Genomic DNA, 14,457 nt, shown 5'->3' with positions numbered 1-14,457 from the left:
ACATATATATACACACACATATACATATACACATTTACACACACACATACATATATACACAGACATATATATATTAATATATATATATATATATATATATATATATATATATATATATATATACACAGATGCAGCAGCCGTTATACACACACACACATAAATAAATATAAGGGGTTTGTGCCGAATACACACATACATAAATATAAGGGGTGTGTGCCGAATATACACATACACACATACATAAATATAAGGGGTGTGTGCTGAATACACACACACACACACACACACACATAAATTTAAGGGGTATGTGCCGAACACACACACACACACATATAAATATAAGGGGTATGTGCCAAATACACACACACACACACATATAAATATAAGGGGTTATGTGCCGAATACACACACACACACACATAAATAAATAAATATAAGGGGTACGCGTCTTCACAATCAAACTTCACTGTATTTTATCAATCAAATTGTACTTTCATGTTTATGATATTTATAGCATGAAACACTTTTGAGAGTGTCAAACACACAGAGGTTTCAGTTATAACGCATGTGCTTGGCACACACCTCCTTTTTTTTTTTAATTACAGGGTCCGAAAGGTGAGAATGTGGGTTCAATCACCCTGCCCCTTCCCAGCAGCCACTTAATATTCAGAGCAGCGTCAGAATCAGACGGTAAGTCTCGATGTAAATGATTTTTTTTAATGAGTAGTAAATACAGGTTGAGATTCACACCTTGGGCTTTCTATTCTACGGGAACCAGTTACTCCAGCTAAGTACAGGCTGAGTGCTCACACAGGAGGAGTCACTGCTAACTGTATAACATCCACTATTGACGAATAGTATGGCACAACCAAGAAATAATTTGTGTATATATATATAGGATTGGGCGCTTTTTTCTTCTTTTTTTCTATGCAGGTGGAGAGGGAGGTCGTTTAAGAAGCTGCCTTTTTCCTGATAGTGCTTTGTTTTTTCCCCCATATTGGACACAATTTGGACTCCAAGGGACTATTCTTATTGTGTGTATATAGGAGGGTCCACAGCACACCATGTGTAATTATTTATGCACAATTAATTAGGTTTAATTGATTATTCAGTAAGAGATTATGTATTGATTTAAAGGTTTTTATTCAATGTTATTATTTTTTATTTTTTCATTTTTTTGTTGTCATACCTCACCCAAGCGCAGTCCTTAATTGTATTCATATATACATATAGATATGCCACTCTATTCTTCAATAGTACTTTATGACTAGTACTTTGTTAAACACATTACTTGTGGTCAGGCTTTCTTTAGGATGTCCATCCAGTAGCACTCAGGCGAACTGCCAGAGGGTATGTAGATACGGAGGGGAACAATGGCGGTGCACAGCCGTTGAAAATAACCAGGGGTTGGAACTCACAGTGGTAAAAAAACAATAAGAACATTTATTGGCACATAAGCAACAAAATTAAAAAAACACACTCTTACGCGTTTCGCGCCCGATTGGCGCTTAATCAAAGAGTAATTTACTTTTTGATAAAGTGCCAATTGGGCTCGAATTGCGTAAGAGTGTGTTTTATTAATTTTGTTGCTTATGTGCCAATAAATGTTCTTATTGTTTTTTTACCACTGTGAGTTCCAACCCCTGGTTATTTTCAACGGCTGTGCACCGCCATTGTTCCCCTCCTTATCTACATACCGTCTTGCCAGCAACACCAACTCAAGCTCACGAATAATGGATCCAGTGAGTATCTCTACAGTCTCCTTTTCAATAGTGACTGTTCAAGTTTCATATTATCATTATGGAGATGGAGTCATAGATCACATGTGATACTAGGGATTGTGGACAATAGAGATAGTGAGTACACCAGGTCTTTCATCTGGGATTACACCTCTGCCTCCCGTTGTTACATCTGATGGTTAGAGACACATAATGGATACAAAGTACTTTAATGAAGAGCCTCTCTATATACATTCTATATGGTGGGATCCAAGATGTATTTTCTTATGTGAACTTACTCATCATCCTTTGCAACTTTTTATTGCACCACTTATCAATGTTAATTTTGAACCATTACATATAAGGTTTTTGATGTTATGTTTCTTTTGGGATTGATCCAAAAATGCCATTAACTGCCAGCGGGACCTGCGGACCCATTGCAAAGCTTTCTGGGCCAAGGTCAAAGGGAAATTTAAATGGGTTACGTCTGTATCTAATCAGTTCTTTATAAACCATATAAAAAAGAACGCAGTATTAACATTAATTTTGGGGTTCAAAGTATGTGTTGATCTGAACAACTATTTATTGCTACCAGGCAGATAATTATTTAATGGTTTAGAGAAGTTATTGCAAATGAGAAATGTACATAGATTTCATGGCTAGTAAAATAAGAATAACATGTATTTTTGTGCTGCAGGACGATGCTGGATGGATGCGCTGGAGTTAGCTCTGCGGTGCTCAAGTCTTTTTAAGCTCAATTTGCCCAAACAAGGGAAGAATGGTGATCTGATCTGCTGCTCATCTGACATGAATCACACCGACCTGTACACCTTACTGCAAACATCCACCATATCGGAGCAAGAGCTCTTTCAGTAAGACCACTGTTATAGGAGGATAATAACCTTGTACTTGGCACGACTGGGACTGGGTTGGTGGAACAGCTGAGGGTCGGATAATAAATGTGATAGAATCAAGATACTGGGAACTGGAAGCAAATGTTAAAGTAGCAAGGCACACCCTGCAGTTAAAATACTTTAATGTGTTGTGCTACATGCCTAGCATTGGTCATCCTATGGTGGTCATGTACAGTAGCCCCAAAAACTAAGTAACTGCAACCAGGGGCGCAATCAGAAGTTCTGATTGGGGCGTGCCGTTTTTACCAGCCCTCCCTGTAAAATGTCTTTACGTCTCTTTCTTAATTATTCCAGCATAACCGAACTCAGCATTCTGGTTTTAGCACATAAAAATAAATGTTTATTCTGAAGATAAATACTCACGTGCAAAAATAGTACAAACATGGCGGTGACACCAAATACGTTGTAATATCTTCCAAGACGGTTGCGTATTCTTCTGTTCTTGGCAGGAATATTCTGTTTAATCTTGGTATTGTGATGTTAAACCTGGTCCCTTCTCTCTCCTGGTGTTAACCCTTCTCTCCTCCTTCCTGGTGCAATCCCGCTCACATCTAACTAGCTTAAACACTGCTGGATATTTATCCAGACAATATCCCGTAGTCAGCCCTTGTTACTACTAATTCTATGACCAGACCATGTGTATTTCAGAACACCCTAGGTCAGGGGTGCAGAAAGTTTTCCCCCTGCTACCCATTGCCTGCTCTCCTCCCCTGTTCAAACCCCCCCCCCCCCTCGGCTCCGGCGTCAAATGACGCTGTGGGGTCATGTGACATCACGTTGCCATGGCAACGTGCCCCTGCTTCATCATTTGATGCCGGGTTACCATGGTGACAAGTCACCGAAGATAATGTAGGAGAAGTTACAGAGGCCTCACGTGGTCCCCCGGCATTTAATTTAAATGCCTTGGGGGAAAGCATGGGACCTCTCTAACCGCCGTGCCCCCCCCCCACCCCCCTGGAAAATCTCGCTCAAACCTGCCCAAGGCCATTTAGCATGATGTCATACCTGATAAGGAACTACCCACCCTCCATATAAGGAAATATACTAGTTTTTATTAGTTTTGATAACCTCATCATATCACCAGTAACTGTCTGTCTCTCGCTGGCCTTTCCCCAGACATCTCAAGACAGCCGTATGCCTCACTGTCCAGACATAGAGTCTGCTTGTTGGAATTCCTTAGCCACACCCCTTTTTTTTTTAAATACTTCACTTGTAATGAGATCTATGAGAAGATTCTTATGTAAGAAGGTCTTTAGAACTTATTCTAGTGTCAGAATAAATTAGCCATATTCCCTTTCCTTCCTAAAAATATCTCTCCCACTGTTGTCTTATAATCATCACTCACATTCAGAATTTTAGGGGGGAAATACAATACAGAAGAAAACGATGCCTTTTCCGACAAGTCGGAGAATCGTCATGATGTTGCTGCGTCACGTGACCCCATATTGTCGTGGCATCGTGTCGCCATGTGATGTCACGTAACCATGACGCCACAACGTCGATGAGGAGGGTTACTATCCTACAGAGGCCTCGCTCTCCCCCAGTAATCAGTTTCATTGCGGTGGGGAAGAGTGCGGGGCCTCTGTAAGCGCAATACCAATTATTGGGGGTGCAAATGCACCCTTGCATCCCCCCTTGTTGCGCTACTGACTGAAACTTTAAGTGCCTTAGTACTTCCATATTTTGTACTGGATTATTTCTTGGGGTCTGCAGGAGGTACGTGCTTCCAAATAACACCTCGTACATGTTATATCTAAAATACTACACATTTTTTCGTACGTTTTCTTAGAAGAAGCGCTGCCCCTTTTTTCTATTTTTTGCAATATGGGGGATGTGAACTGTGCAAAAGAAGTAACTATCAAAACACACATGAAAAATGAAGCTAATAGAAAGGCTGTTTATGATGGCGAGTGACAAAGATGTATGACAGTCTTGCAAGTTGCTTTGCAATCGTCTTTGCTCATGTTCGCAAGAGATTATGTATGTGACTCTCCTGTGGAGTTAGCATGTTTGCCAATTCAGTGTGTTTAGTATGTTTGCTGTTCATGAAGGAGCAAACTTTCAGGGAATTTTTGCCGATTTCTCTAAAAAAACAAAATATCCACTGGTTTTGCAAACTAGTATGACATTTTCACACATCTGTAATCAATAACATCATTATCAATATCACTCCAACGAAATGTCACTACCAAGGGAGTCTTCTAGACCAGAATAGTCAGATGGGATCACCAGAGCACAGTAAGTTTGATATATTCTGGCACTGGACACAAAGACCAGTCTAAACTGTAGTGGCTCGGTGAGTAAAGACACTGATTGGCACTGAGTGTGAAGCAGGGGAACCTGGCTCAATTCCCAGTGGCGGCTCCTTGTGACCTTGGGCAAGTCACTTTATCTCCCTGTGTCTCAGGCACCTAAAACATAGATTGTAAGCTCCACGGGGCAGGGACCTGTGCCTGCAAAATGTCTCTGTAAAGTGCTGTGTAAAACTAGCAGCGCTATACAAGAACATGCTATTAATAATAATTAAAAACTACTGTATAATCCCCCCCCCCCAAAAAGCCTATATCAATTTCTCATATCATTTTTGTATTTTGCCCCAGATCATGTGCTGCTCTTTTCTTTTTTGTGTTAAAAAATTATTTTCTTAAACTGTAGTTTGCTGATATTTGCACGGTGACCTTTACACTGCACGGGGCTCTAGGAAGATCTACTTATTGACTTGGTAACGGCAAATACAGTAAGGGTTCAGACATGTTTGGGATAGACATAAGGCTAACATTAATACGAAAGAAAGCCAAGTTTCAGTTAGAGTCTGAGGCTTTACATCAGATGGGGAAATGGGCAGAGAGGGTGGGCCAAGGGTCTTATCTGCCGTCAAATTCACTGTTTCTATGTACTGGTGTCCCAAAATATCAAACTATATATAAATCACATAAAAAATATACGTATGTTATGATGATTATATATTTAGTACCAAATAAGGGGCAGATTGCAGGCTGAAAGTTTAATTAGAGTAAGGATCTGCTTCTTGTCCTATAGGCTTAATGAATGTGCAGAAGAAAACGATGCCTTTTCCGACAAGTCGGAGAAAGAGTCAGAAAATGAACACAGCCGGAAGACCAGTGAGAGCGATCAATCTGACCTGCATGGAGATATCTCGCTCGACAGAGATGGGACAACCTACATGGAAGAGCTATATGAGGAATTTGGAGAGGTATGTTGAGTAACAACTTGTCCATGACAATGTTACTCCGAGTTATGACAATAGGAGAAGGGAGATGGGGAACTTTGAACAAGTTCTTGTTCTACATTCATTTGGTCCTGTCTCTTGGTGAGTGCATACAGCAAAGTAGAACCGTTCTTTCATTGCAGTTTAAGTGCTGCTAAAAACATAACCTCTTCTGTCTGTGGTGTTGAACTTCAAGTACTGTGCAATGAAGTTCATGTAACGATGCTCGTCTCTTGACAGGAAGTGACCCCCAGGGCTGAGGTAGGATATAAATCCCTGTCCTGAATTGAGAGTAGTCAGGATAATCGGGGTCACAGGCAATGGTCGAGGCAGGTGGCAGAGGTGAAAGTTGGGGTCACAGGTTGGAATCAAGGCTGGGTGTGTATGAACTGGAAAGCAGGAGTCAGACAGGTACAAACAGAAACTATGCTCTGGCAGCTTCCTGGAGGAAGTACTGCCCCATTATAGGCAAAATGCCAATAAGCCAGATGGCCACTGCAGCCTCAGTGTTGGCAGAAGTGAGGAAGGAAGGCCGGGCACAGCATGGTCGCTAGTGCTTTAGTGTGGGCGTTGAGGCCTCATAGTTCTTCATATCCATTACATTTATCATCACACGCAAGGTTGGAGTTTGATTGCCACCTCTGTGGTCCATTGAATAGTTGTGACAGATTTGCCGTCACTAATGATGAAATAAATCACCAATACGGGTCTTCAAAAAGGCTACAAGACAACAGAAGAAAATAGAACTAGCAGTGCTAGAAAATGTATTATTTGGAGAGGAAACAAGTTAAGAATTTGGCTAGAGAAACAAAGTACATTTTATGTAATTAATGCTTGACTGAAGAATAGGCAGAATGGTTGTAGCACATGGAATGTAATTGGTACTTGAGTACACTCTCTTTAATGGTAACATTACGGGGAAATTGGAACATGAGATTCTGGGGTAAAGTGCTAAATACTACATGCTCACTGGGTCAGTGTAGAAAACCCCAAGTTTTCCTTTTTGGGTTGTTATCAGAATCTGGCGCCAGAAGGCAACTTAAAGCGCATTCACTTGAATGGCCCATTAGTGGTCTTTCAGCCATGGAAGATGTCTTATGGAACAAACGGTTTAGTCAATATGTTCCATTAAGTCTTGGCAACGTTTTGTAGATATACTGTAGGTCCCATTGTGGCCATAAGGTCATAAATAGTCCTTAAGATGCCTTGTGGTTTAGCCCTGTTTAGGACAAATCAGGGCCAGTATCTTTAATTCTGCTCCAATTTTGCATGGGAACATCAACAATGGAAATGTTCTTTAGTAATTGATAAGTGTAATGTGCTCTAAGTATCTTCGGCCAAATGTTTGGCGCCAAGTCATTATTTTGTCACAACTCGCGCTGAAATATACAGTACCTGCGCCAGGAAGCATGTATGTATTCATCTTGGTTGCGCCATTTGTCGGTATTTCTGCGATGACATCCCAAGTGGGAGGAGTTAGGGTGGAGGTACATTTGCATATTAGCGCAGGCCTATGCATTAAGAAATGTGCGGCTTGCGTTTGTTTTCTTGACGGTTTTCTGCGTTGGTTTTCTCGGTCACCTCCAATCGAAAACAGTAGAAATACACTTTATAAATTGGTCGCATTTCAGGCAGAATAAAATGCTGATTTCTTGTCACAACTGCATCAGTGCCCACGTACCTCCTGTATGTATATCTTTATTTATATAGCACTACCCTGCTACATGGCGCTTTACAGAAGTAATACACGTGACATAATATTATAACACGTAATGGAATAAGCGCTTCAGACATAGAACAATAGGAAAAGGAGCCCCTGCCCCGAAGAGCTTACAATCTAAGTAGTAAGTGGGAAGAACTTACAGAGACAGGAGGAGGGTGTTCTGGTAACTGCATCTGCAGGGGGACAAGGTCAGTGCATCTGAGATGTATAGTTTCAGCCAGCGGAGCTACCCCTATGCTTTGTTAAAGTGGTGCGTTTTAAGAAAGATCCTAAAGGTGGAGAGAGGGTGCCAGTCGGATATTGAGGAGACGGACATTCCAGAGGTGTGGGGCAGTCAGTGAGAAGGGGTTTTAGGCAGGAGAGGGCAGACAAAAGGGGTAGACAAAAACATCCTTGAGCAGAACGCAAGAGTCGGGACGGTGTGCAGCAGAAATTAGGGCTGAGACCCTCTTGATACATAGAGCCCGATGTGCCTGTAGGTTAATGTACTTGAGCATTTCTTTCCTGACATCAGATCGGTGAAGCATCACAAACAGAGACGGTTTCCGATGAAAACAAAAGCTTGATGTGGACTTTGCTGAAACAAATGCGACCCGGGATGGATCTGTCCCGAGTGGTTCTGCCCACGTTTATCCTGGAGCCTCGGTCATTCCTTAACAAGCTTTCTGATTATTACTATCACGCTGACATACTTTCCCAGTAAGTACACAGCATCGGTGTGGTTTTTGTTAGGGGGGGGGGAGGAGGCCTTATCCGATGTCGGAACCGCTTATCCAACGCGGATTGACATGGACCCGCAATCGTTATCCGACGCGGTTTGCTGGATGGATTACTGCGGCTAAGCGAATACCGCCTGTATATGTGAAAAATATATATTTTATATTCAGCTGTCTTCTTTTATTTTCCTCCTTTTGATATGCAGATAAATCTATTTTACTGGTACATTCTTCATTTCTTTTAAAAAATAAAAAAAGTGTTACAAATAACAGATGTGTATCACAAATACCAGATGTTTATACATGTGTATATTTCATTGGTCTAATATGGCTACTCTATTATTTAGTATATTAGGCCAATACCCTGCTGGTAAAATGGATTAAAGTGAGCGTTAAAAGCGTCAGAAATAAACACAAACCTTTTTTTTTTTTTTCTTCAAATATTTTTATTATTTTTATGGTATCACATCAAGACTTTGAAACAGAAAGAAACAATGTGCATATATATATATATCTTTAAACAGCAGTACTTTCTTTCTTGGTATTTAAACACATATTCTAGACATAAGGACTTAAGATATTTCATTAAAGCATTTAGCACAAACTCTATATTAGTTTTAGATATTCCTGGACTTCCAATCAGGAGATTGCAAACTTCAAAGTCTTTAAATTCTTTATCACTTGAAAGAGGGGGAAAAGACCGGAAGAGAGAAGGGGGTGGGGGGGATAGGAAAGGGTAATAAAGGAGGAGAACTCCTAATCCCTCAAAGGAAATTGGCGGAGTTTATTCTCACCGCAGCACGCGGCTCAATAGCAGCTGCATGGAAAAAACTGAACGCCCCATCAAAGCAAACGGTTACCCGCCGAGTTAAGGAGGTCAGACTGATGGCGCTCCTCTCCGCCCTCCTAAATCAGAAAACAGAGCAGCATTATAAGGCCTGAGAACTAGAAAAATAAAGTCCAGAAATCTATCTCAACCAAAAAGAAAGCCCAGATCCGCACAGGCGCGGGGGGAAGGGGGGGGATCCCCTCGTCTTCCTCCCCTCCCCTCCTCCTTTATTACTCTTTCTTAAACCTTTTTGTTTTTTAAGAAACCTGTTTCTACGGTTTAAAATATAAGCAAGATGCTCCTTTTCAGCGCTACTTGAGTTACGATATGTTTGTTAAATCAATGGCTGGGATTAATGAAAGTGCGCTCTGAGCTTACGCACCTAACCTGCAACATCTGCCCTTCACTTTGATGGCGGGTATCGCTGGTTCGGCGCCATAGTGCGAATCGGGCTTTGATGACTCCCGGCCAATGGGCATTGTCTATTTGGTTTCTCTTTACCACTGATGTATCTATTGCAGGGGTGTTCAACCCTAGTCTTCAAGCCCCCCCCACCCCCCAACAGGTCAGGTTCTCAGAATATCCCTGCTTCAGCACAAGTGGCTTACTCAGTCCCTGCTTCAGCACAGATGGCGCAATCAGAGGCGCACTTTTCAACTGAACCTCTGATTGAGCCACCTGTTCTGAAGCTGGGATCTCCTGAATACCTGCCTGTTGGGCGGTGGGGGGCAGGCTTGAGGATGAGAGTTGAGCCCCCTGACCTATTGTACTGTTGTATAACTGAACTCTGCTCTGATTTGCAGAGCTGCAGTTGAAGATGAAGCTTACTGCCGGATGAAACAAGTTCTTAAATGGTACTTGTCAGGATTTTACAAGAAGCCAAAGGTAACAGAAACGGCGCAAGGTCGTAACCTTTGAAATGTTAATATAAAATGTAAGTGGTCATTGATATGGTCCCAAATATGCTATTACACGATTTGTTACAATAAGCTAAAATATACTCATATCATGCATATAGAATACAGCAATATTACTGCTGCAAAATGATTACCAGAATGGGATAACTTCAAACAGAAAGGGTGTGAAAATGTCAAGTTTCTTGTTTATTTTGGTGAAGTTTAAGAATTGGTGTTTTGTTGTTGTTGCATATTTGTATTTGAGCGCTCAAAGTCCAATTTATAATTCAGTCATCATTACCTTATCGCCTCTAATACTCATCTACTGCTCTTCTGGAGAATATGTTATTCCCATTAATTTAATGGGAGGTAAACTGTTCCCCAGCATGGGGAAAACTTCTTCACATCATTTTGAATGGGAGCATAAGTTACAGTCAGTGGTGTTTTTGTAGGGGTCGGGGGATATGTGCAGATACACAAAGAAAAGGGGATGTACATGTAAAATATAATAAATAATACAGGATTAAATAAAGACATGTGCAAGAAAATGCATTTATCCCTCTCTACCAGTTAGTATTCCAGACCCAATCCAAATAACGTCCATATGGAGTTTAGTTTCCCAAACTCCAAACGTATGTTCCCCACAAAAGTAGCTTTGGCTACCGTAAGTATAAACGTACACATGGCAGATCCCCCACACATGTCATGCAGCTATTACTCTAGTGTTTGTCAGATTGCCTTGAACATCACTCTTTTTCAGGAAGATATGCAGTTCCATTTCATCTTTGGCAGTGAAGGGTTAATTTCTCTCCACATGAGGACTGTCTCCTAATAAATGGTGGTATAATATTATTTACCTTAACCCCGTAAAATGTAACTTCATCAACTATCCCTGTTTCAAACATTTTTATTTTGTAGGGGATAAAAAAGCCGTATAACCCGATTCTTGGAGAGAAATTTCGCTGCTGTTGGTTTCACCCCGAGACAAACAGCCACACTTTTTACATTGCAGAACAGGTAAATGTAATATTTCTGGTTTCTGTGCCATGGTTACTCTAGCTCTGCAGTCACTAATACGTTGTAAGCCCTGTGTTAAAACATACTGGTGTCTTTGTGAACGTACGTCGATACTGTACATCATGTCACTGATTACTTGAACAGAGTTTTCAAAGTGAGATGACTTTGGCTTCCCAAGTGGACCAATGGTACATTTGTGTCTTGATGCATTTCTCTCATCTGTATTACTATAAATACATTTATTGTAATGCTACAAAAACTGGAAAGAGCAGCAAACCTGGTTGACATTATACAAAAAAAAAAAAAATATATATATATATATATATATATATATATATATATATATATATACATAGAATGTATTTTGCACTCAAAATCTTGTCCAGCTTTCCTCCGTCCCCAAAACAGACTCCAAACTAAATTTGGAGGGCGTAAGCAGGGCTTCCAACAGGAGTAAGAGCCTGGCCTCTTGATCAACTGCATTGGTACTTCTAGGGTTCCTCACGGTGTTCCCAGCAGCCTTCCCTCCCCCCACTAAACAAATGCCGGACCCACCCCATTAACAAACGCTGCAGACCTTCCCCCCTCCCTTCTGCTTAACCAATGCCGGCAGTCCAAGTAGTGACTGGAGACATGTGCCCCCTTCATTCTGCCAGCTGGGCTCGGAGCAGGCCAAAGATTTTATTAACGTACTAATATATGCACATGCCACTTTTATCCTTTTGGAACTTCACCTTTTGCAGTTTTACCTGCAGGTATGCATGCAGGAAATAGTGAAGGCACTTCCTACCGTACTATACTGTCATGACACCTTTATATGTACTCAAAAGTCTTTCCTGATCTATTTTTAATTTGGGCATTAGCTGCATATACTGGAACAACACAAAGCCAGTGTAAGTGACTCGCAATCACACACTATACCCTCTCTGCCCAGGGCATCAAGGCAGCAACTTATCCCATTATTGCGTTCTGTGAAAGCCCCATCCAAAATACTGAGGTCCATTTGATCTGTAGCTTTCAGTAAGAGTCCCCAAAACACCAGGCAACAACTAATGGAATACAAAACAACTCAAAACTATTCTTGGGGACCTTGCTGCCCCAGTACTAGATTAACAAACGCTTAGTAAGAAAGACAGCATCACTAACACACGTGCTTACAGTGTGTAAATGCGAGGCACATAAGCACACGGCTCTAGCAATCATATAGCTGCTCACATAGAGCGAGCCATAGAAGATCCTTCCTGCAGCTCCATGAGATGTCAGGCTCAAGACTACACAGGTATCTGGAGTATTCCTAACACTGTTCTGCCCTGTCACGTGGCAAGGGACTAAGCAGGGAGAGAAAACATGACTGGTGTGTAGGCAGCAAGTGGAACAGGTTGCAATTTAGTGAAACTCTCTCAGGAAGAGGTTAGATAAGGAAATAAGAGGTTTGTTTAGTGAAAGGTCCCTGCTTTGTTTGGAACCGTCCCAATAGGGGAAGTTTATAATGCTCTATGGAGGTTAAATATCAAACTTCTTCTTAGATCCAGGACATTCTCCAATTTGACTATACCACCCTAAAATGATCCTCTATTGACTGCCAATGGCAATTAGATTGGGTGATTAGGTTGTAAGTTCAACATGGCAGGAACTCCCTTCTGCCAATGTTACTTTTTTTTGTCTACATAAACTTAACCCACCTGTACTGTTGTATTCCTTGCATTGTAATGCACTGGTAGCTGATGGCCCCTATATAATAAAAGTATTCCGACATAAATGTATATGGCCAAATGGTGAGATTAATTGAGAGAGAGAGAGAGAGAGAGAGAGATACAGAGAGAGATACAGAGAGAGATACAGAGAGATATACAGAGAGATATACAGAGAGATACAGAGATACATTGCATGGATAGTTGAAATAAAACATGTCAACAAGAAATGATGGGCCATACTAGACCTGAATGCTACATTTACACAAAATGCAAAGAAAGTGTGTTTATATGTCAGACCTCCTTTTTTTGTAGGTAAGTCACCATCCGCCAGTGTCTACTTTTCATGTCAGCAACAGGAAAGATGGGTTTTGCATCACTGGAAGCATTCTGGCCCGATCCAAGTTTTATGGTACTAAGAATAAGAGACATTAGGCAGATCATTTCATTGTCGCTATGTGATAGGAGTACCGCGTCTTACATCCGTTAGTGCCTCATAGCAGCAGGAATCCCAAAGGCTCCTTTTCTTAAGCGAACGATGACATTGGAGAGTTCTTGTGTAAAATGGCAATGCTGCAGAATATCTGGGTTGTACAGAAATACATACGTGCAGGTGTGTCCCACATTGTAGCCTGAGCATTTGTGCCCTGATACAATGTCACAAGCAGTCACATTAGTACAAGAAGAGCTAGTGTGCATGACCTTTAAATTATTTTTTTACTGCTGAAAGCAGTCAGGTTTGAGTCTTTGACACACTAAAATATATATGTTTTGCCATTGTATCTAATGGAAGAACCTTGATTAACATTTGACACAGGCTGTTACCCAGAGAGGGTTATTCCTCCCTCAGACCGGCTTAAAATTGCCAGAACAAGAGAGGAAATATGGTTCAACAATGCAGACTTGGATATCACTCACCATAACATGTATAGAATATCCTCTTACTAATAATCGCTGGGTCACAAGATGGGGTAAAACTAGAGCAAAGTGTCTGCAAAAATGGATGCAGAGACACAATATGAAAATAACTTTCTCAGCACCAAAATTGGCTTGACGCATGGACCTTTCAATTAAATGCATTATTTTCATATTTTTATAGTACATACACTATATTAAATTGGTGAGGTATATTTATAGCAGTACTCCCACCAATCTCCTGAATCTGGCCCCCTTTTAAGAGACATTGGAAATAGGGGTTGGTGTCAACATCAATGATCCTAAGCCAAGTTGAACTGAATAAAGATGGCCACCAGACAGCTTCCTTTTAGTGAGCCAATCAGAAGCGACAACATCATTTGTCACCATTGCCAATTGGCTCAATAATAGCTTCCTGTCAGCGGTTATCTCGTCTGACGTAAAAACACCAAAGATAAACAAAGGTGGCAATATCTGAATAGGGGGGGGGGTCATCTTAGTGATAGACCAATGCAACCCAACAGAAGGGGACCAGACTTGTCAACTCTCATTGATTTTCTAAGACTCCCGCTAATTTGAAGTCAGCCTCACTGCTAAACATACAATTCTTTTCCGTAAAATGCATTTTTTGGGCCCAAAAGCCCAAATCTCACAGATTTCAGTCATCGAGTAGCATGAATTATTTGAATGGGATATTTTTTGTTCTTCATTATAATTTTTTATTTACCAATATTCACTATAAGCTTCATGTGGAAAACGTGTTGCATTGTAGCACAAGGTGTGGAGATCACTTTGTGCATTCAGATTGT

General features: G+C 41.0%; 1 protein-coding gene across 2 annotated transcripts in view; it reads left to right on the top strand.

The window, feature by feature from the left end:
* Positions 1–14,457, top strand: part of OSBPL5 (oxysterol binding protein like 5) — a 104,832-nt gene that overhangs the window by 68,812 nt on the left and 21,563 nt on the right. For both annotated transcript variants that reach the window (XM_075567662.1, XM_075567663.1), the window contains exons 7-13: positions 606–690; positions 2,416–2,590; positions 5,672–5,846; positions 8,099–8,283; positions 9,933–10,014; positions 10,944–11,042; positions 13,049–13,145. In XM_075567662.1, the coding sequence (XP_075423777.1) occupies positions 606–690; positions 2,416–2,590; positions 5,672–5,846; positions 8,099–8,283; positions 9,933–10,014; positions 10,944–11,042; positions 13,049–13,145 (898 nt within the window). The remainder of the gene's footprint in view (positions 1–605; positions 691–2,415; positions 2,591–5,671; positions 5,847–8,098; positions 8,284–9,932; positions 10,015–10,943; positions 11,043–13,048; positions 13,146–14,457) is intronic.

Source organism: Ascaphus truei, chromosome 12 (assembly GCF_040206685.1).
Source record: "Ascaphus truei isolate aAscTru1 chromosome 12, aAscTru1.hap1, whole genome shotgun sequence".
NCBI lineage: Eukaryota > Metazoa > Chordata > Amphibia > Anura > Ascaphidae > Ascaphus > Ascaphus truei.
This window is presented reverse-complemented; position numbering and strand designations above follow the sequence as displayed.